At 41.4% G+C, this 24,857-nt stretch overlaps 1 protein-coding gene across 4 annotated transcripts in view; it reads left to right on the plus strand.

Annotated features, from left to right (window-relative positions):
• Positions 1-367: 367 nt before the first annotated feature.
• clcn3 (chloride voltage-gated channel 3) overlaps positions 368-24,857 on the plus strand; it is an 82,986-nt gene continuing 58,496 nt past the window's right edge. For 3 of the 4 annotated variants that reach the window (XR_004411456.1, XM_033018297.1, XM_033018299.1), the window contains exon 1: positions 368-594. Coding sequence is in view for 2 of the 4 variants with exons in the window: in XM_033018297.1 (XP_032874188.1) it covers positions 513-594 (82 nt within the window). In the remaining 2 variants the exon portion in view is untranslated. Of the gene's footprint in view, positions 595-1,294; positions 1,316-24,857 lie in introns of those variants that run through there. The other variant, XM_033018298.1, reaches the window with a different exon arrangement.

A 24,857-nucleotide genomic window follows, 5' to 3' on the forward strand; every position in this document is an offset into this window, starting at 1 on the left:
TTTAAATAAGAGACCTGAGATACTGAGGCATGTTAAAAATGTACCAATTACATGTTACATTCTTTTTCATTATTTGGCTATCTTGCTTTTCCCCAGTTTACCGCCTCCTTTCCTTATGCTCAAAGGAAATAAGCATTGTAATGAACATTTAAGCTGAACAAAATGTAATTATGCATATATACAAGTTTTCTCTTTGACAAAAGAGCAACGGTAGTTTACCTACATTTTGGTTAGTGTTATCTGCCAAAATTAGTACTGTCACCTTCAGAGATATTAGATGACGATGCATTTACTCTGCTGCTAAGCTTCTGGGATCAGTGGACTAGTAACCAGTGGCAACGTGACAGGAGCAATTTCCTGTTGCTTACATCATAGCCTATCACAGGATCCAAGCTGCTGCACACGCACACAGCCTGTTTTCTTGAGCTAACATGGCAGCTCTGCTGACTGCAGATTGAGAGAATAGTGTGGTAGACTTTCAGTGCAGCATACTTTCAGTGCAGCAAATTCTCATGGATATGCCTGCTGACCCATACTTACCTTACGATGGTGGCGGTGGCAACTGCATTCCTATGCAAGAAATGCCCAGGAAAGGTGAGTTTTAATTCAGCTCTATTTGCAAATGAGCGAATGATCCTTGATAGGTAGAATATGTATATTTTTGAATAAAATCTGTCAGTTTCTAAATCCTTTCTCTTGTACTGGAACAGAATTTAATCTTGCAATCAGAATTGATATTGTGTTACTTCATTTTGCTTTTTCTAGTTATTCCCATTTTTTATGGAAGAATGGTTTAGTCCCAAAAGATTACGCTGGTCAGTTAGTGATACCATTAGTGTCGTCGCTTATGGTAACAGATGCTGCTTTTATTCTTTTTTTGCCTCGGCAAAGAAAATTATTTGGAGATTTAATTTAACAGGGCATGCAACTGTGCCACATATATTTATAAGAATATCCTATCTAGATCAAGTTCATGTTAATAAGCTATTGTTTTAAACCAGCATTCAATGCAACGCATTTTAAGTACTGGACTAAAATGGTTTCACAAAGAAATCCAGTGTTGTGTATTCATCTCATTTGCTTAGCTCAACCCCCTCCACCACCTCCACACCAATGGAATGCTATGTCACTTCAGTGGTTAAGCAATAGTTTCAAGTAATTTTTATTAGTGTAGATATCCTTACACGCCACTCTTATCTCAGTTAATTCTGTGGAAAAATGCAGCTTGAATTACATCATTGTTAGCAGCTGCTGTTGGGGATTTGTGCAAGGTAGGCTGAACCCTTTCTGCGGGGAAAACTGGAAGCTGGCCTAGGTAACTGCGCTTGGAAATTTAAACTGCAAGTATGATTCACCGTAAGGTGCTGCATGGCTGAAGTTTTAACCACGGCACCTCGATTTTTGTCATGTTTAGTGTCTATTTAGTCATAATTCCTGGAGGAAATTTTCTGAAGCATAAGAATTATACAACTGGCATGTTGAAAGAAGTTCAATAACCTTGGCCTGTATATGCATTGTTTCCCAAGTAGATAAATGTGTTTGTTACAGGATGATAACAATCTATTTTTGCTTCAGCTATATTGCCTGTGGGCAGGCGATATAACTGCATAGTTAATTGTCAATGGGTCTTTTTGATTACTTTTCAGAGATATGAGAGGGGCAAAGTTTAAAGGAGATTTGTGGGGCAACTTTTTTTTACACAAATGTTGGTGAGTGCCTGGAACGTGCTGCCAGGGTTGGTGGTTGAGGCAAATACGATAGTAGCATTCAAGAGGCTTTTGGATAGATGTGGATATGCAGGGAATGGAGGGAAAGGAATTATACGCAGGGTTGTGAATTTGTGGAATTCTCTATCACAGAAGACAGTGGAGGCCAATTCACTGGATGTTTTCAAGAGATTTAGATTTAGCTCTTAGGGCTAACGGAATCAAGGGATATGGGGAAATAGCAGGAACGGGGTACTGATTTTGGATGATCAGCCATGATCATATCGAAGGGCCGAATGGCCTACTGCACCTATTTTTCTATGTTTCTATAAGAGATGGTCTTGGCATCATGTTCGGCACAGCCTGTTCTTGTGATGTTCTATGTTATTTATGTGTTGACTGCTTTTAGACTTTTTTATTTGATTAATTTAATTACTATATCTTTTTAAAAAGTACACAAAATTCACTTTGTTCCTGTCTTCTATGATATTTTGCTGTTGTCAAAGGCTAATATTGTAAAGACACTGATTGTGAACTGATTAGACTGATTTATTTGAACTTTTTACTCTTTTATTATTGTATTGTTACTGTGCAACAACATTAACAATGCATTGTACAAGAAGTACTCTGATATAGGTAGCCACAAACTGCTGGAGTAACTCAGCGGGACAGGCAGCATCTCTGGTGAGAAGGAATGGGTGACGCTTCGGCTTGAGACCCTTCTTCAGTCTGAATAAGGGTCTCGACCCAAAACATCACCCATTCCTTCTCTCCACAGATGCTGCCTGTCCCTCTGAGTTACTCCAACATTTTGTGTCTATATTTGATTTTTAACCAGCATCTGCAGTTCGTTCCTACACTGTTTGTTTTTAAAAATGGTTTCAAGTTTGAGTTGGGCTAAAGAGCCTGGAATTGTGCTCTATAACGCAAAAGTAAATTAGCACCAGGCTGCACAAAAATATTAAGTGCCACTCCCCGTATATTTATCAGTAAAGCATGTGTGCCTTTAACCAACTTTCTAGGAGTTTTTGTTTGCCAGTTCTTGAGTATCACAGTGAAGGGAGGCCTTTGAATCCTGCCAATGAGAAATGTAGGTCAGATGCACATTATTAAGTATGCGTCCATGCCTGCTATCTTTTAACATGTTGGCAAGCAAATATGTATGATTTGCCTTGAAGACCTGATTCATAAGCATGCCCTTAATGTCATAATCTTGGAACTAAATAAAACAAGAAATACCATCTTGTGAGCTCGGACGAGCTGTAGAACACATTGCTATTTGATCTTGTAATCCCACCCCTCTCATTTTTAAATTCATTTTACAAGATGCATGTTTTACTGACAACATATCTATATATAGACTGCCCCTATTTTCCTGATAGATGGTTGTGAAATACCTTTTTGTACAACTTCAGGTCGCTGAATTAATTTCTAGGTCTGTTGAATTAAAGTTCCAGTGAAATTATTTGACCATGTTGGATGGCATTCCTCCCATTTGTTGCTTCATTTATAATATCATGGGCTAGAAATTGAACATCTATTATATCATCTAGATATGTGATGTATTGACCTATACATGTTGAACTCCACTTCTTAATCAAAATTTCTGAAATGCTCTTCAACATTTCTACATTACTGCACGTTATGTATGGCTCGAAAGAGGACAAATTCCTACTGTTTGTGTGGTTTAATGTCCAAATCCATTTAAAATTCATGTAATGTGCCTTGAAACATTAAAAAATAAAATAAAATCCCTATATAAATTCAAAACCTGCATAGAGTCATGGAATCTTATTTTGTTGCTTTGTAAGTTGTTGTTGCTCAACAGTAAGATAGAATAATTAAATTTGATTTGTTCAGTAAAATAATTACTTTAATAGCCTATATCTGAATTAGTTTCTTCAATCTGTGGCATTAATCATCAAGGTAGCTGAATCCTGGATATTTGGACAGGTTGGAAGTAACAAACGGTTTTGTGCGGCTGAGAAAGAAAGTAGGTTAATATCTGGAATAATATGCACTCCCAAAAAATAACGCTGCCTTCACATTGAAGCTGCTGGGTATAACCAACATTTTCTTATATAATCTGCTTGTTTTCAATTTGGCTGATTTGTTGTAGCATTCATACAAAGATGCATTCCAAATGGCCTGCTGTGATGTAAAAAATAGAATCCATCTGACACGAGCCGAATAAAAACATTGAGAATGCTTGTGCACCAGCTTGAATATGTTGAAAATATTTTTGATAGGTTGGGTCAGTGCTTTTTTTCTCGACAAGATGGTACCGATGGATTTCATTAATAAACATTCATGTGAAGTTGTTAGAAAACTAAATTATAACATTGATCTTTTTAGAAGTGCTGGTATGATAATGGCATTTAAGAGGCTTTTGGATAGGCATATGGATTTACAGGGAATGGAGGGATGTGGATTATGTGCAGGTAGACAAGAGATGGACTTGGCATCATGTTCAGCACAGACATTGTGGGCCTGCTGCACTGATCTGGTTAGTACCATCGCAAATAGCACTGCGATAAGAGGCAACTCCCATAACTGTGGCTTTCTAGTTCTGAGCTATGGAGGTAGTGCTGAGAAAAGCTTAAGGCTAATGTATAACATCAGAGGCTATTGTTGAATTCAGCTTAAAATGGGGTGACTGAGAGGGGATTGCGTGGAAATGAAAAAATGTTTCAAAAGATTGCTACTTCAATGTGTCTGGTTAGGTGGCCAAAGATCAACTATGTTTTTCCCAATCTAGTGGAATCATGTGGAACTGGAAAGAACTGCAGATGCTGGTTTATACCAAAGATAGATACAAAGTGTTGGAATAACTCAGTCGGTCAGGCCACATCTCGCAAGAGAAAGGATGGGTGATGTTTCGGGCCGGGACCCTTTTACAGACCGATATGTTATTTCTTGTTGTCTTCAGTTCCAAGATTATGAGTGTAAGGGCTTGCTTCTGAAGATGGCTCCTGACCCGAAATATCACCCATCCATTTTTTCCAGAGAAGCTGAGTTACGCCAGCACTTTGTGTTTATCTAGGGCAGACCATGTTGTGAACACTGAATGTAGCATATGAGACATTCAGAGTAAATCACTGCTTCGTCTGGAACGTCTGATTTGGAAGACATACTTCATGGCGAGAACTGTATAGGTCTCTGGATGGTGCTAAGAGAAGAAGTGAAAGTGCAGCTGTTGCATCTCCAGTGGTGCGTGGGAAAGTACCAGAGAAGTGATTGGTGGGTACAAAAGAGATGAGCAGGGAATGTTGAAGGGGAAGTTCAAAGGGTTCAAAGGTCAGTTTATTGTCACGTGTTCCAATTAAGGTACAGTGAAACTCGAATTACCATACAGCCATAATAAATAAAGCAACAAGACACACAGCTACATAAACATCCACCACAGCGGATTCCCCACATTCCCCACTATGATGGAAGGCAATAAAGTCCAATCTTCTTCCTCTTTATTCGCCCACGGTCGGGGCAGTCGAACAATCCGCAGTCGAGGCGATCAAAGCTCCTGCAGCCGGCGATCAGAGTCCCCTCGTCGGGGCGATCGAAGCCCCCTCATCGGGGCGATCGAAGCTCCCGCAATCGGGGCGATCGAAGCTCCTGCAGGTTGGCGCTCCAGAAGTCGGTCTCTAACCAGGGACCGTGAGCTCCAAGATGTTAATGTCCGCAGGCTCCCGCGGTTTGAGTTCCAAAGTCGATCCCTGACAGGGATCGCGAGCTCCGTGATGGTAAGTTCGCAGGCTCCCGCGGTTGGAGCTCTCGATGTCCGTCTCCAGCAGAGGCCGCCAGCTCCTCGATGATAAGCCGCAGTGCGGACGGAGATACGATATGGAAACAAATCGCATCTCCGTCGAGGTAAGAGATTTAAAAAATGTTTCCCCCAACCCCCCCCACATAAAACAAGCTAAAGAACACTAAAACATAATTTAACACGTAATAAAAACAACAAAGAAGTAAGGGACGAGACAGATTGTTGCCATTGCTGGCGCCACCCGGTAGATGTGTAATGGTGGAATATTGAAGCTGACAGAAATTGCAAAGGATGATGTGGAAGCTGGTGGTGGGTTGGAAGTTGAACGTATTACTCTGTCCTAAACTTTATCCTTGCTTTCTTTATATAAAATATTTGAAAATAATATTCCATATTTTGCTTGGGCAGCTTACAACCCAGCCGTATGAATGTTGATTACTCTAATTTCAAGTAACTCCTGCATTTCTATAACCCCCCCCCCCCCCCCCGCCCACCGTTGTCATCCTACTTGTTCCACTGGTGGCACCCTTGTATCCTTCTCGTTAGCTCATCTTCCCCTGCTAACAATGGCCATTATGGACTCCATGTTTCCTGAGGTCATCCGTCGCGGCCCTGATTTATTCTGGCCTTTCCTCGCCTCCACTGCCCCACCCCACCTCTATCTTTCAGTCTGAAGAAGGGTACAGACCCAAAACATCACCTATTCATTTTCTCCAGAGATGCTGCCTGACCCGCTGAGTTACTCCAGCATTTTGTATCTATCTTTGGTATAAACCAGCATCTGCAGTGCTGTGCTTGTAGATCTCTGAATATAATAAAGAGGAAAGATTTATATTTTTAAAGCACTTTCATATGCTCAATGATGTATGCACTGAGTACAAATCACTGCCCAAATTGAAGCTAACTTTGCAGTGAAATTATTATTTTGAAGAGTAATTGTGGTTGAGGATATACAGGAGTTGTTTGTGATGTAATTAAATCTTTCACTCACTTAAGGCGTTTGACACCTTCATCTAGTGAACATGTGATAGACAATTTGATATTCCTTCAGTTTTGAACTACATTGATGTGCTTAAGCCAAGGCCTTGAACCAGTAATCTGATTTTGAAAAGTGCTGCAAGTGTGGTATCTTGAATATAGACACAAAATGCTGGAGTAACTCAGTGGGAGAGGCAGCATCTCTGGAGATAAGGAATGGGTGACGTTTTCTGTAGAGACCCTACTTCAGACCTATCTTGACATGTTTTTAAAGATTATCAAGCCCAAACCATAATGTTTTATTTCTAGGAGTAAAATTGATATTGCCATTAATATTGACTTTGTTTGGCACCATACAGATAATTTAACTTTAAATCTTCAAAGAGTTATGCATGTATTTAGTTTGACAACTTTTTGGCAACCATAAAAGATATAGCCTGATGTTCAATATATAGATGAAAGTAGGTCTTAGATGTGAAATAGACATGAACACCATCAGTTGTTGTTGCTTGTTTAATGTAAAGGTAAACTGGTTAAATTTGTGCACGAGATTTTTAAAAATAATTTGATAATAAAACTGGGTGATTTGATTTATAGCTTTGATGAACTCTCACAGATCTACCTTAAAGATGCCTCTGGCAGTGCTTAAAAGGTATTCATGAGACTAGCAGTGACATAACGAATGAATGAATGAATGCATTTATTGGCCAAGTATTCACATACAAGGAATTTGTCTTGAGGCTCCGCCCCCAAGTGACAACATAGAAACATAGAAATTAGGTGCAGGAGTAGGCCATTCGGCCCTTCGAGCCTGCACCGCCATTCAATATGATCATGGCTGATCATCCAACTCAGTATCCCGTACCTGCCTTCTCTCCATACCCTCTGATCCCCTTAGCCACAAGGGCCACATCTAACTCCCTCTTAAATATAGCCAATGAACTGGCCTCGACTACCCTCTGTGGCAGAGAGTTCCAGAGATTCACCACTCTCTGTGTGAAAAAAGTTCTTCTCATCTCGGTTTTAAAGGATTTCCCCCTTATCCTTAAGCTGTGACCCCTTGTCCTGGACTTCCCCAACATCGGGAGCAATCTTCCTGCATCTAGCCTGTCCAACCCCTTAAGAATTTTGTAAGTTTCTATAAGATCCCCTCTCAATTTCCTAAATTCTAGAGAGTATAAACCAAGTCTATCCAGTCTTTCTTCATAAGACGGTCCTGACATCCCAGGAATCAGTCTGGTGAACCTTCTCTGCACTCCCTATATGGCAATAATGTCCTTCCTCAGATTTGGAGACCAAAACTGTACGCAATACTCCAGGTGTGGTCTCACCAAGACCCTGTACAACTGCAGTAGAACCTCCCTGCTCCTATACTCAAATCCTTTTGTTATGAAAGCTAACATACCATTCGCTTTCTTCACTGCCTGCTGCACCTGCATGCCCACTTTCAATGACTGGTGTACCATGACACCCAGGTCTCGCTGCATCTCCCCTTTTCCTAGTCGGCCACCATTTAGATAATAGTCTGCTTTCCTGTTTTTGCCACCAAAATGGATAACCTCATATTTATCCACATTATACTGCATCTGCCAAACATTTGCCCACTCACCCAGCCTTGCAGTCTCCTAACATCCTCCTCACAGCTAACACTGCCCCCCCAGCTTAATGTCATCCGCAAACTTGGAGATATTGCCTTCAATTCCCTCATCCAGATCATTAATATATATTGTAAACAGCTGGGGTCCCAGCACTGAGCCTTGCGGTACCCCACTAGTCACTGCCTGCCATTGTGAAAAGGACCCGTTTACTCCTACTCTTTGCTTCCTGTTTGCCAGCCAGTTCTCTATCCACATCAATACTGAACCCCCAATGCCGTGTGCTTTAAGTTTGTAAACTAATCTCTTATGTGGGACCTTGTCGAAAGCCTTCTGGAAGTCCAGATACACCACATCCACTGGTTCTCCCCTATCCACGCTACTAGTTACATCCTCGAAAAATTCTATAACATTATATAACACTATAATTCTATAACATGACATACAGTGTCAGTTAGGAATGATATATACAACATTAAACATTAATAAAAAACATTATTGATTAAAACAGTGAATTAAAAAAAATATAGAGCAAAAGGAGGCTACAGATTTTTGGTTATTGAGTAGAGCTGCTACTTGTGGGGGAAAAAAGCTGTTTTTATGTCTGGCTGTGGCAGCTTTGTCAGTCCGGAGTCGCCTTCCAGAGGGAAGTGATTCAAAGAGATAACATCCTTAACCAAATGCATTTATGTATGTTTTAACAAATGTTCTGGAAATGTAGCTGCACATGTACATTTTTTAATTTCGCTTAAAAAAATTACTGGAAGGATTTAGGAAGTACAGCAGAATCTGAGAAAGGAGAAACAGTTAACACTGCGGATTGAAGACTTTATCAGAAAGTGAATTGTGCTCATTTAGTAAATCAAGACAGGTGTTGTATTGAATGGAATTTGCAAGTGGGAGATTGTTTAGTTCAACTTTGTGACTCAGGCGTCATGTGAACATTCCCCCATTCATCTAATATTGAGCAGAAAAAAACAGGAGTAGAATGCTCCCAGTCTTTTGCAAACAGATTGATCCATTTTTGTTTTGCAAAACATAAAGGAATGACATTACAGCAATCTGACACTTGAAATCTTTTGGGTAGTAAGGAACTGCAGATGCTAATTTATACCAATGTTGATTTTTGAGAAAAGGCCAGAACAAAACCGGGCTGGCAACAGATAACCTCAGGAAGGGTGGAGTTCATAATGGCCCATTGTTGGCTGGGGAAGATAAGGTAATGACATGGACAGAGATACCAGGATGCAAACAGTGAAACCCTTTCTTCCTGGATAACATTGTCAATACCAGAATAACTATTTATTGAATCGCATCCTTTTTCTAATGAGGTGTCTAGCTCAAAGAAATGTCACAAAAAAATAACAATTTCAGATATGTTTTCCTGTGCATTCAAACATTTTCCCTGCTTACCTCTGAATACTGCTGTCCTATAACTCAGCTGTGATCAACCATATCTTAATTTTTGTTGCCTTTAGAATAGCCTGGGTTTAGTTAGTTTTATAGTTTTAATTAATACTGTTATGATTATTTGGTAGAAAATGCTTGCAGGTAGTCTGTTTGATGCACTATTACATCGGGCTGTTTACTGTCATGTATCTGAAATGTCTCCATTTAATTATTTAACATAGTATTTGTTCAAATAAAACATATTTAGTTTCCTTGATCTAAAATACGCCATGGAAACACGATTCGCACAATGTTCTTCATTTGAAAGGAACATAAAATGTGCAGTTCCTTCAAAGCATTTTATGTCAGTACCTGAATTATTGGTGGATATGCAAAAGCATTTAATAAATGACAAGTGACCAGAATTCTTTATTCTGTGGTGATAAACCTTTACTTGGGGTTGAGAGATAACAGTAGCCTTACCGTGGCAGTTGATACGATCCCATTTCTGTTCTCTTTGGCCCTCTTCTATGGGCTGTGCCCTGCCTACTCACAATAGTCACCAGGAGTGATCCAACTAACGCAGGTCTTCCATGACGTACCATGTTACCTCTGCCTGACTTCAGCCTCTGTCTTAATTGGTCTCCCATTTGAGGTCAGGAAATGCACGTGGCTGGGAGGTCTTGCCTTAAGGTAAAACCCTGCTAGCTGTTAATTACAGCTTTCCTTTTGATCTATTACCGGATTTCATATGTGGGAGTTTCAGTCCCCATCCAGTACATTCAGAAAGTATTCAGACCCTTTCACCTTTTCAACATTTTGTTACGTTACAGCCAGCCTTATTGTAAAATGGATGAAATCCATTTTTTTTTTATCATCAATCAACACACAATATCCCAGAATGAAGAAACAAAAACAGGTGTTTAGACATTTTTGAAAAGTAATTAAAAAGAAATAACTGAAATATCGCATTTACATAAGTATTCAGACCCTTTGCTATGACACTCAAAATTGAGCTTAGGTTCATCCTGTTTCCATTGATTATCCTTGAGATGTTTCTACAAATTGATGGAAGTCCACCAGTGGTAAAATAAATTGATTGGACATGATTTGGAAAGGCACACACTTGTCTATATAAGGTCCCACTGTTGACCGTGCATGCTAGAGCAAAAACCAAGCCATGAAGACGAAGGAATTGTCCGTAGACCCCCGAGACAGGATTGTGTCGAGACACAGATCTGGGGAAGGGTATAAAACAATTTCTGCAGCATTGCAGGTCCCGAAGAGCACAGTGGCCTCCGTCATTCTTAAATGGAAGAACCAGGACTCTTCATAAAGTTGGCCGCCCAGTCAAACTGAGCAATCGGGGGAGAAGGGGCTTGGTCAGGGAGGTGATCAAGAACCCAATGGTCACTCTGACAGAGCTCCAGAGTGCCTCTGTAGAGATGGGAGAACCTTACAGAAGGACAACTATATCTGCAGCACTCCACCAATCAGGCCTTTATGGTAGAGTGGCCAGACGGAAGACACTCCTCAGTAAATGGTACATGACAGCCCGCTTGGAGATTGCCAAAAGGCATCAGAAACAAGATTCTCTGGTCTGATGAAACCAAGATTGGAAACTTTGGCCTGAATACCAAGCCTACGGTGAAGCATGGTGGTGGCAGCATCATGCTGTGGGGATGTTTTTCAACGGCGGGAACTGGGAGACTAGTCAGGATCGAGGGAAAGATGAACGGAGCAAAGTACAGAGAGATTCTTGATGAAAACCTGCTCCAGAGCGTCCTGGACTTCAGACTGGGGCGGAGGTTCACCTTCTTTCTTTCTTCTAAAATCTTTTTATTGTTTTTTTTCCAAAAAACAAAAACAAAACATAAAAAACAGAGCAAAAAGAATAATGATAAACATAACAATGATATTGATACATAGGGATTAGGATTACATTAATAACAGGTATAACCTAATATGAGTCCAGTGTCAAAATACACATTGAATATAGACCTCCTGGTCTCTATGTAAATATAGTTAAATCTTGAAAAGAAAACATATATATATAGAGAAAAAAACGCAAAGATAAAAAGACAAAAAAAAGAGGAAAAAAGGAAGAAACATAACCCCCCTAAACTAAAGAAAAAAAATAAAGGAAAAATAAAATAAAAATAAAAATAAAATAAATAAAAACAAAGCAAAGCAAAACAGAATCTAAACTGAGAATTTCAACAATTTAAGTCTGTTTGTCGGCAAGTCCGTTCCACCATATAGAGGTAAAATAGTTTTTATAACGGTTAGAGAGGGAGCAATTTATGTTGTATGAAAGTGTTGAATAAATTTTCCCCAAGTCTTATCAAATTTAACCAAGGGTTCCACAATGTCACCTGATTTTTTTCTAAATTTAAACATGATATCGTTTCAGAGTACCACTGGAGTGTGGTCGGAGGGTTGGAGTCTTTCCATTTTAATAAAATAGATCTTCTGGCGATTAATGTGGTAAAAGCCATCAACCGATGGGCGGAACGGGACAAATTAATAAAGTCTAACATTGGTAGCGTTCACCTTCTAACAGAACAATGACCCTAATGACACAGCCAAGACATCGCAGGAGTGGCTTCATGACAAGTCTATGAATGTCCTTGAGTGGCCCAGCCAGATCCCCGACTTGAACCCGATTGAACATCTCTAGAGTGACCTGAAAATAGCTGTGCAACGACGTTCTCCATCCAACCTGACAGAGCTTGAGAGGATCTGCAGAGAAGAATGGGAGAAATTACCCAAATACAGGCGTGCCAAGCTTGTAGTGTTAAACCCAAGAAGACTTGAGGCTGTAATCGCTGCCAAAGGTGCCTCAACAAAGTACTGTAAAGGGTCTGAATACTTATGTAAATGTGATATTTCAGTAATTTCTTTTTAATACTTTGCAAACACTTCTAAGCACCTGTTTTCTCTTTTTTGTTATGGATGGGGTATTGTGCGTAGATTGATGATAAAAAAATGAATTTAATCCATTTTAGAATAAGGCTGTAACGTAACAAAATGTGGAAAGGGTGAGGGGATCTGAATACTTTCTGAATGCACGGTATATAACATAAACCAGTCCTTCAAGTGCAGTGGTGTTTCCACTTTTTGTTTAGATTGTTGAAATGCTCTTCTATTGATTTTTAACTTCACCACACTTGAGGACTAATTACAGCATTGTGAATCTTATAGATGTGTGGATAATCAAAAACTACAGTAGTCAGTTGAAGTTAATAAATATACATATCCCACATTTCATAATTTGTACTGTACTGAGACCTTGCTGTGCTTATGATATGTGGAGATATTAAACTTTGATTAATTTGATGGCTTTTACTAAAAACAAAGAGACACAAAAGACTGAACATGCTGGAATCTTGAGCAATAAAAAACACGCTGCTGGTGGAACTCAGTGGGTCAGGCAGCATCTTTGGAGGAAAATAGACAGATGACTTTTCCGGCCAAGACCCATCTTCAGATTGATGGAGAGGAATGAAGCAAGCTGGTAGAAAGAGGAGAGGGGAAGGGGTGGGGCAAGAACTTGTAAGTGCTAGATGGAAACAAGGAACTGCAGATGCTGATTTCCAAAAGAAGACACAAAGTGCTTGAGTAACTTGGAAGGTCAGGCAGCATCTCTGGAGAGCTCGGGAGATATTGCCTGACCCACTGAGTTACTCCAGCACTTTGTGTCATCTCAAGTGCTACATGGATCCAGGTAAAGAGGGATTAATTAGCAGTTGAGTCATTTGGGGGAGAGAAGGGTGAAGTTGATAACCAAGGCTGAAAGTGATCAGTGGAAAAGTCAAAGGAGTGAAAGGTAGAACAAAAGGATAGGATGGTAGGTGCAGTAGAACGGGGCAGGGAAGAAACAAAAATGGGAGTACAGGGATAATGGTGACAAATGGATTGAGTAGATGAAAGAGGGGATGGGAGTAATTGTGGAAAGCTGGGTAGATAAGCGATTACGGGCAGGAGGGATTTACCTGAAATTAGAGAATTCAATGTTCATGCAGTTAGGTTTTGGGTGGAAGCGGAATATGAGGGTCTGTTATTCCAATTTGCATGTGGCCTCGTTTGGGCAATAGAAGAGACTGAGGCCCGACAGTTGGTGCGGGATTCACCTCAAGCCCATTGCCGACATTAGACTTGGCAATGGTACTTATGCACCATAATGCTGAGAACTATATTCTGCATTATCACAAGTGTAGGTGATAAACAGACTTGGTAATTTAATAGGAATCTGAGGGGTAACATTTTCACACAAAGGGTGGTGTGTGTATGGACCAAGCTGCCAGAGGAGGTAGTTGAGGCTGGGATTATTCCAACGTTTAAGAAACCGTTCGACAAGTACATGGATAGGACAGGTTTGGAGTGATATGGATCAAACAAAGGCAGGTGGGACTAGTGTAGTTGGGACATGTTGGCCGGCGTGGGCAAGTTGGGCCGAAGGGCATGTTTCCACCCTGTAACGCTGTATCGCTCTATGACTATAACACAATTTTGATTACGAATTAGAGAACCACTTAAACGCAACTTTGGAAATTGATAAGCAGAAAAAAAGCTGTCACTGTTTCCATGTAACTTCCCTGCAGTAACCAGACACCATTGTCTCTTAAAAACACAGCAGCTATTTTAGCTGCGGGTGGTCATTGAAATTGACAAGTAGTCGCTTCTATTGACACTTGTGTAACAATAGAACACATGGTCTATAGTATTTTTAGCTTGCAGTAATAAAAATCTTTTCAACAGCTTATAATAATAGAAGTTTAGGTTTATCATTGAAAACTCTGTTATTGTCAATCTGAACTCTTGCCCTAAATCTCCTTTGCACCAGCGACACAGTTGTTTTAAAAATGTGATTTCATATAACAAAAGGTTTCTTAGAAAACAATATATTCTTGGATATCACATTATAACAGAACTACTTCTATGATAACATCTTGCATGTAGCAGCATCACAGGAAAATAGACTCTGAGACAACACAAAAAAAACATAAATTGCTCAAATTCTTCCCAGCACTCATCTCCCTGCTTTTTTATATTGTATTTTTCCTTTCATAACATCGGAACAAAACAGAAAATGCTGGAGATACTCAGGGGATCAGATAACATCTATGCACAGAATCAGAATTAATATTTCGGTTTGGAAAGACACAAAATACTGGAGTAACTCAGTGGGCCAGGCAGCATCCTGGAGAACATGGATAGGTTAGGATCCTTCTTGAGACGGATCTGTAGTTTCCCTGTGATTCCTGCTGCTCTCTGGCTCCACAACCATATTCTGACCCGAACTTAAGTTTGAAAGCGGATCCTGAATTGAAATGCCACCTATCCATGTTTTCCAGGATTGCTGTCTGACCTGCTGAATTACTCCAGCACTTTGTGTCTTTCTGTGGTAAACCAGCATCTACAGTTCCTAGTTATCTTAATATTTCAGCTTATTAATCTTTCATCTGAAACATTGTTTGGGAGCATTTAGTTCTCAACGTGGATCACCATGCGATGACATCTCCACAGTTGCAATTGTATTTTAATTTTCCGTTTTTCTTAACTTAATTCAGTTTCTTTCTCCAGCCACAATAAAGTGGCTTTAACATACTTAACATTTTTTCCAGAGGTTTTAATCCAGTGGTTGTTATCTTTTGAAGTTGTGCTTATCACATTGGATCTCAGCCTCTCAAATGGGCCTCGTGCCTAGTTCCTACATGGACTGCAAGAGTGGAATCCTATCCCTCTAGGCACGTTCATTTTTAACTGTAGGGAGATGAGCTTAAACCAGATATTGAACTGGCAAAGCAGCCTCCAAGACATGGTAAATGGATACCTATCTTTCTGACTGTATTTACTTGATACCACCACATTTCTTTGCATCTGAGTGATGAGTGGCATTCACAGTTCTGTCCCCTTGACCACTAACCAAAATCAAATTATTAACCAACAAGAGAGGCTTGTCTGCTCCTGGATCAAAGTATCCCGGTAACCCGGGGACGGGGGACGGGGGACGGGGGACGGGGGACGGGGACACAATAACCTGGTGGCTCGGTGACAAGTGTGCATGACAACTAGCAATTTTATTTCCTCCCACTCCCCCCCCTACACACACACACACACACCCCTTACACGCATCTTACTATAAAGATACTGGGGCCTGGGGAAGACTTGATGGACAGTGAAAGATGGCCAAAAGTGGTGTAAATGAAAATAGACATATATTTGCGCTGAGACCTAACATCTAGGAGCTAGCAGCCTCCAACTGGAATCAACCTTGCTAGCAGCCTCCAACTGGAATCAACCTTGAGGGCTCGGGTCGCAGTTACCATCACGGAGCTGGCTGACTTCGGAGGCTGTGGTGGCATTGCGGCTGCAACGTGACTTCGGAGGCTTCGGCTGCAGGCCTAGTGGACGGTAACATCGGGAGCTCGCAGGTCCCTGGTGAGTCACCGACTTTCGGGAGCTCCAGCAACAATAGCAGCTTCTTCCGATTTGGGGCTTGAATCGGCCCGTTCGCGGGGCCTTTCATCGCCCGGCGCGACTTAAAATCGGTTACGGGATCTACCATCGTCTGGTGGGGGCTTCAACATTGATAGCCTCAATTGCCTTGACACAGCAGTTTGACTGACTGACCGGGGGAGAAGGAGCAGGGAAGGAATAGCATGGGGGGGGATTGTTCCCCCACCTCTCAAAACATGGGGAACGCATGCCCCCCCCCCCCCCCCCCCCCCCCCCCGGATTTCCGCCCATGAGTATGCACAAGTACGGTGAAGTACAGGTACAATGAAAATAGACATAAAAAGCTGGGGTAACTCAGCGGGACAAGCAACATCTCTCCATTCCTTCTCTCCAGAGATGCTGCTTGTCCTGCTGAGTTACTTCAGCTTTTTGCGTCAATCTTCATTTTAAACCAACATCTGCAGTTCCTTCTTACACAGGTACAATGAAAAGCTTGCATACGGCAGCCTCACAGCACATAGTCATAGAGTCATACAGCGTGGAAATATGCCCACACTGACCAACATGCCCCATCTACACTCGTCCCACCTGTTTGCATTCTGCCCATATGCCTCTAAACCTTTCCTATCCATATACCTCTCTAAAAGGTGTGAGATAAGGATTGAATTCTACAATTTTAGGGATCCAGCCTACAAACAACCTTTGTTTCCTCTTTTTTCCGTCCTCTTATTCTTGTGCCCCAACTGGACTTGCATCCATTTCTCCTCTCCCCCTCTCCTTTGGCTCCAGCTATCACATGCCAGGCCTTCCCCTGTAGAAGCTAGGAACTGCAATTGCTGGTTTACAAAATAAGACACAAAGTGCTGGAGTAGCTCAACAGGTCAGGCAATATATGTGGAGAACATGGACACCACTCTGCAGCTTTTTACACTCCTGTGCGTTAGAATGGCTGTACCAGGCTATGGTGTAACCAGTCAAGATAATTTCTACTCTGTATTTCCTTAACTTTATTAGTGTATGTGGTGACATGCTGAATCTCTTTAAACATCTGGGGAAGTAGCGGTGCTGATGTGCACCTTTGTGATTACATTGAAGATGGACAAAACACTGGAGTAACTCAGTGGTCCAGCCAGAATTTCTGGAGAAAAGGAATAAGTGACATTTTGGGTTGGAACCCTTCTTCAGACTGAAAGATAGAAGTCGAGAAAAGGCGAGAACAAATCAGGGCCGGCAACAGATGACCTCAGGAAGGTGCTGTGGGGATTATTTGAGATGTTAACATCCAGGAATTTGAAGCTGCTAACTAATTCTGGTGTGTGATCTCCCCATTTCACCTTTCTGAAGTCACCAACCAGTTGCAAGGTCTTGTTGGCATTGAGCTAATCAACCAGTCTGTATCCTGTATGCTGACTCATCACTGCTGGTGACGTGGCCACTACACGGTAGTGTTGTCGGTGAACTTATAGAAATAATTGGAGCAGTGCTTCGACATTGATTCTTAATCGATCACTGAAATGGTCAGGCATCCAGTAATATGAGCTCAGTTTAACTGCTGATTGGAAATGGACAATAAACGTAGGCCTTGCAGCAATAGTTACTTCACATTATGAGCACAAAAAAACAAAACATTTTGGATTGTACACTTCATTCTACTTGTGCCATCTCTTTGAAGGATATATTCAATTAGCCCTGAATGCAGGAACAAGGAAATGCTGGTTTACAAAAACAAGACGTTTAGGTTTCTACATTCAGTCAGTTGCATGCTACTAGGCTGCAGCCAGATATTTACTATATTGTGGAAACATTTTGTTTTAAATTTTCTGGTATCTATTTTAATTTAATGTGCATTAATCCTGTTAATTTGGCTTTATTTGATATGATGCAAATAAGATTATATTTATGATATTACAGAATTAGTATTCTACAGGCCTAGACCAATGGTTTCATGGAGAAGGTTTCATGGAGAAGGTTTTAACCCAACCAGGGCAAATGGGAGTTTGCATTCATATAGTTAAATACATGTGGAACTGAACATCATTAATAGTGATTTTCTAGTGATTGTCATTTTTAAAGACACATGAACAAAGAACATAGAGCAAGACAGCACAGGAACAGGCCCTCAATGTTCATGTGGAACATGATGCCAAGATAAATTAATCTCTGCTGTATGCTTGTGATGAATATCCCTCCATTCCTTTGATATCTATGTGCATAGACCCCATCACCCGGTGGGGTCACAACATCTGGATCGCCTCGGCGCAGAGGGAGAACAAAGAGGGAAGAGACAGAGACTTTAAGATTTTGCCTTCCATCACAGTGAGGAGGTGTTTGGTGAACTCACTGTGGTGGATGTTAAATTTGTGTTGATTGTGTGTCTTTGTCATTTTTTATTATATGTATGACTGCAGGGAAACGAAATGACAATAAAGGAATCTAATCTAATCTAATATCTAAAAACCTCTTAAATACCACTATTGTGTTTGCTTCCACCATCCCCCCCCCCCCCGGCAGCATGTTCCAGACACCCACCATCCTCTGGCTAAAATAAACATGATCTTCATCAAGGCTCTTGCAATCTTCTCTCTTGCCTCTCTTAATAACCTGAAACAGATCCCATCATGTCTTGTGGATTTATTCACCCTAATGCTCTTCACGAGCTCCAACGTCACCTCCTTGAGAGGTCAAGGGAAGTAAATCTGCCACTGTTCCTCAATCTGTGTATGTGTGACTCTTGTCCCACATAAATGTATTTTCCTTTTAACTAATCTTTGAAATGAGAGGCAGCCCACTCAGTTTAAGAATAAATGCTGGGGTTTTTTCAATATGGCATTTATTTTAACCTTACTTTATTTGTTTTACCTTAATGTATTTCCCCACTTTAACTGTCTTCTTTGCTGACCATAAAGCTTAGGTCTCTTAAATCTTTCCAAACAGATTATTCTCTTCATACTTGATGATTCCTTCATTTCTGTAAAATATGTATTTTTCTGTGCGCAATTTATCAGAATCACAAGCAATAATTTATGATTGAACCACTTCATTGCAAAGCCTCAAAATAACTATCTTGACAACCCTGAGACTTGTCTTTGTATATAGATATTATTATGCTATTTAATTCCTCTAATTCGTCGTCTAGACTTCGAAATTACCACCCCTATTGTTATCATATGCATGTTAGATGTTCCCTCCTGGCTATTCATCTCCCGAAAGGTGCGGCTGGCAAAGAGAGAGCAGAGAAAGCTAACTCTGACAGAGTTTCGTTTCTTAAAAAATGATTGGAATAAGGTATGATCAGATAATGTTTCATTAGAGAGACAAGTGCAAGACCTGATGGCAACACCCCCAACTCAGACTCCTGTTTGACGGCGTTATCATCTGAGCATACAATGTGTGGACATCTCCCACTACTGTCTAATCCACTGCATTTTTCCATCACCCTGACCCCAAACTAAGGGTAATAACAGAAATTTATTTGAGAAATCAATGTAAAAGGCCTTAAGATGCCCCGAGAAAACCTCTTCTTAAATAATGCATCATAGTCAACTGTATCCTACAGAACAGGAACCACAGTGCATTCACATTTCTTGAAATCCTGTGATGCATTGTAGCGAGCAAATCCTTTTCACTACTAGAAAACAGAAAACATAAGTGATTTCTCTGGATTGATCCAGAAACTGATTTAAATGCAAAGACTGGAAACTATCACACTCCAAGGAAAATAAATTCAGAAGGTGCAGAAAAGATTCACAGTGATGACACAAAGTGCTGGAGTAACTCAACGGGTCAGGCAACATCTCTGGACAATGCTGTAGTCTAACGACTTCCCCTTTCTGAAGTCAGCTATTAGTTCCTTGGTATCACTGGTGTTGGGCAAGAGTTTGTCATGGAACAGCTCAACCTGGGTGTTCAAGTAGACAGGTGACCCCTACCAAATGTGTGGATGGGAGGGGTAGTAGTGTTTGCATTTCCAAGTCAGGGATCCATATTACAATTTTCCATAATGTGAAGCCACATCATCTCATAGCGTTATACAATGGAAATAGGGCCTTTGTCCCAACTTGACCACACCTACCAACATGCAGCATCTGCATTAGTCCCACCTGCCTGTGCCCATATCCCTCTAAACCTATCCTATTCATGTAGCTGTTCAAATGTTTTTTTAATTTTGTGATGGAACCTACCTCAATTACCTCCTCCGGCAGCTCGTTCCATCCACCCAGCACCCTTTGTGTAAAAAAGTTATCCCTCAGGTTCCTATTAAATCTTTACACCCTCAACTTAAACCTATGCCCTCTGGTACTTAATTCCCATAATTTGGGTAAAATACTCTCTGCATTTAACCTATGTATTCCTCTCATGATCTTATTCACCTCTATAAGGACATCTACACATGCATCAAGAAATGTGAGTAGTTTAGTTTAGAAATACGGCATGAAAACATGCCCTTCTGAGTCCTTGCCAAACATTGATAACTCATTCACACTTGTTGTCTGTTACCATTGCACCTCTCATTTAGAACCCTCTGCCCAGGGGATAAGTCTGTGTTGTTTGTTTGTTTGTTCATTTGTTCTGATGAAGGCGCTGTGCACACGGCAGCCAGACAACAGTCGCTTGTCTTTTTCTTTATGTTTTCACTTTTAATTTCAAGTTTTTTGTGTACCTTGTGTGTTGAGACTGTTGGCAGACCAATTTCCCTCCGGGGATGAATAAAGTTTTATCGTATTGTATCCACTCCCTACACACTAGCGCCATTTTACAGAGGCAAATTAACCTACACACCAGCTCAATTACTCATTTAAAAAGCTGAAAGAAAAATGGTTTATAAATCATTAAAGGCACACCTAGACTAATATTTACTTCAGCTGTCACTTGCTGTTGACTGAATAAATAGAATGGTGACAGACAACACATGCCAGAAAACAAGTTAGCAGTCACGCAATACAAAGTGCATTTTGAAAAATTAAAGCTGTGAGGATATATACAGTGAATGGCAGGGCCCAGGAGATGGGTGTTAAACAGAGAGACCAATAGGTACAATTACATAGTTCCCTGAAAATAGCATTACTGGCAGACAGAATGGTTCAGAAGGTACAGGCAGGATTTGAGATGTCATGTTACAGTTGTAGAATATATTGGCTAGGTCACTCAACGAGTATTGTGTGCAGTTCTGCGCCACGCCACGGAAAAGGTGTGAGTAAGCTCCAGAAGTTGCAGAAAAGATTCACAGAGATGACACAAAGTGCTGAAGTAACTCAACGGGTCGGGCAACATCTCTGGACAATGCTGCCTGATACGCTTAGTTACTCTGGCACTTTGTGTTCTTTTTGGTAAATCAGCATCTATAGTTCCTCCTGTCTCCAAGGGCGGCACAGTGGCGCAACGGTAGAGCTGCTGCCTTACAGCGCTAGGGACCCGGGTTCCATCCTGACTACGGGTGCTCGTCTGTACGGAGTTTGTACGTTCTCCCTGTGACCTGCGTGGGTTTTCTCCGGGAACTCCGGTTTGCTCCCACACTCCAAAGGTGTACCAACTTGTAGGTTAATTGACTTGGTATAATTGTAAGTTGTCTTTAGTTTGTGTAAGATAGTGTTAATGTGCAGGGATCGCTGGTCGGCGCGGACCCGGTGGGCCGGAGGGCCTGTTTCCACACTATCTAAACTAAACTAAAACTAAAAGATTCACAATGATATTTGCCTTGATCAGAGAGGTTGAGTTGTAAGGAGAAATTGGATAGCCTGGCTCCATTTTCTGTGGAGGTGACATGATAGAGGAATATAAAATTACGAGAGGCACAGACAGGCTGAATCTGTTTCCCGTGGTAGAGGTCTAAAATCATAGGGCATACATTTTAGGTGTGAGGGAGGAGGTTTAAAAAGGATTTATAGCGTATGTTTTTCACAAAGTAGTTGGTATCTGGATTGAGCTGCCAGAGGAGGTGGTGGAGGCAGGAACAGTGACACCATTTAAGAGGTATCCAGACAGGTACTTGCATCAGCAAAGACTACATAGAATTGATGTAGGTGCGGGATTGATGTATTAAGTATAAATAGGCATGATGGTTGGCATCAACACAGTAGGTTGAAGGACCTGCTGCACAATATTGCACAATGTGATTCTAAATAGCATCTTTCAGAAAACCATCAGGCAGACTTGGGTGAGGTCAGATTTCCCTCATCAGTCTGAGTCAGGATATGACTCTCAGCAATCTACTGAAAACCAAATAGTCAATTTATTCAGAAGATAGAGTCTACACAGAAAGCAGAAGAAACAAAATACAGCGATTTCTCTTCATAAGAGCCTGGTGTTTTCTGCAGATAAACGAAATTGACTGCAGTTGTGGATGTTATTTACACAAAATCAATCTGCAGTGTACACATTAGCTTGGCAATCTTGAATGCCTAATAGGTGTGATCAATCATCTCCATTCTAGTTTGTTGCAGTGTTGTCACTATCGCACATGATCTCCTCATCATAAAAGGGATCTATATCAGACACTGCCTCAAAAAGGCAGCTCGTATCACCAAGGCCCTTAGCCATGCTCTCATTTCACTCCTGTTATGGAGAATAAAGTGTCGAAGTCTGAAAGCTATAACCGCCAGGCTCAGGAACAGCTTCTTCCCAGCAACCATCAGGCTCTTGAACACAAAAAACACCAACTAAACTACGAACTGTTGGTTGCGCTTGGGACTCTTGGTCGCAGCAGGGACATTATGATTTTGTTTTGCACTAATATTAGGTCTTTATAAAATTAGTTGAACTTTCTTTTGTTTATTGTGATATGAGTATTGTGGTTACAGACCTGTTATGCTGCTGCAAGTAAGAATTTCATTGTCCTGTTTTCACACATGACGAATGACAATTAAACACTCTTGATTCTTTTTCTTTGATAGCTGGTCGGGTTTGAGGATAATATGCTTTCACTTCGGTTCTGTACATTCTGCAGTGGCTTTCTGCAGCATCCAGAAGCTCGCTACAAAAGGAAGTGTTTGATTGGGAGGCAGAATGGGTAGTGTGTGATCCGCCTGCTCTACAACAGTTCCCAGGTTTCCACATTCACAGTGAAGGTCCTGCCCTGGATTGACTTCCCAAAATGCAATAACACACACTTATCTGCATTAAACTGCATTAGCCATCCCCAGCTGATCAAGATTCCCCCATAATTTTTAATAACCATCTTCACTATCTGCGATACCATCCTCTTTAGTGGCACCTGCGAACTTAATAATCATGCCTTGTACATTCTCTCACACCTCCCGCTGCTGAAAGACTCATCCATGCCTTCATCTCCTCCCAACTGGACTACTGCAACTCACTTCTCCTTGGCATCAGCTCCACCTACATCAACCGACTCCAACTGGTCCAGAACGCAGCCGCCCGACTCATCACCCACACCAAATCCTGGCATCACATCACTCCAGTCCTCAAACAACTTCACTGGCTTCCCATCTCCCACCGGATCAACTACAAATTCCTGATCCTCACCTACAAAGCCCTCCACCATCTGGCCCCCCCCGTATCTCACTGACCTCCTCTCCCCCTACCAACCCTCACGGTCCTTCAGATCCACATCAGCCGGTCTCCTCTCCATCCACAAGTCCAACCTCCGCAGTTTTGGGGACAGAGCCTTCTCCAGGGCAGCTCTCAGGCTCTGGAACTCCCTCCCCCAACTGATCCGCAATTCCGTGTCCCTCACCATCTTCCAGTCCCGCCTCAAGACCCATCTCTTCACCTCTGCCTATCCTTAGCCCCACGTCCCCCTCCCTTTTCATCTGTGCATTAATTGCCTCATATTGTGTTTTGTATTGAATTCTGTCTTTACTTTGTGTACTAGTCATGTCTCTACTATTTATTTCATTCCCCTTACATGTTTTTCCTCTACCTGCTAAATTTTTGTAAGGTGTCCTTGAGACTCTTGAAAGGCGCCCATAAATAAAATTTATTATTATTATTATTATTCTCATCCCAATCATTAATAAGAAACTGTCAGCTCTTTAATATTCATTAGGGAAAAGGCAATTGGGAGGGGATTTTGTGCTGACTTTCCCTGTGGCTAATAGCAAGGGGACTCGTATTTACAGTAATGTCGACTCTGAGCGGCACGGTGGTGTAGTGGTGAGTTGCTGCTTTACATTGCCAGAGACCCGGGTTCGAACTGCCGGGTCTCTGGCGCTGTAAGGCAGCAACTCTACCGCTGCACACCGTGCCAGCTCTGAGAACGGCTGTACTCTACGTACCTCTGAGGATGTCTGCATATACAGTGGCTTGCAAAAGTATTCATACTCCTTGAACTTTTCCACATTTTGTCACGTTACAACCACAAACATAAATGCATTTTATTGGGATTTTATGTGATAGACCAACACAAAGTGTCGCATAATTGTGAAGTGGAAGGAAAATGATACATGGTTTTCAAATTTTTTTACAAATAAAAAACTGAAAAGTGTGGCGTGCAAAAGTATTCAGCCCCCTTTACTCTGATACTCCTAAATAAAATCCAGTGCAACCAATTGCCTTCAGAAGTCACCTAATTAGTAAATAGAGTCCACTTGTGTGTAATCTAATCTCAGTATAAATACAGCTGTTCTATGAAGGCCTCAGAGGTTTGTTAGAGAACATTAGTGAACAAACAGCATCATGAAGCCCAAGGAACACACCAGACAGATCAGGGATAAAGTTGTGGAGAAGTTTAAAGCAGGGTTAGGTTATGAAAAAATACCCCAAGCTTTGAACATCTCACGGAGCACTGTTCAATCCATCATCCGAAAATGGAAAGAGTATGGCACAACTGCAAACCTACCAAGACATGGCCGTCCACCTAAACTGACAGGCCGGGCAAGGAGAGCATTGATCAGAGAAGCAGCCAAGAGGCCCATGGTAACTCTGGAGGAGCTGCAGAGATCCACAGCTCAGGTGGGAGAATCTGTCGACAGGACAACTATTAGTCGTGCACTCCACAAATCGGGC

The sequence above is a fragment of the Amblyraja radiata genome, chromosome 3, assembly GCF_010909765.2.
Source record: "Amblyraja radiata isolate CabotCenter1 chromosome 3, sAmbRad1.1.pri, whole genome shotgun sequence".
NCBI lineage: Eukaryota > Metazoa > Chordata > Chondrichthyes > Rajiformes > Rajidae > Amblyraja > Amblyraja radiata.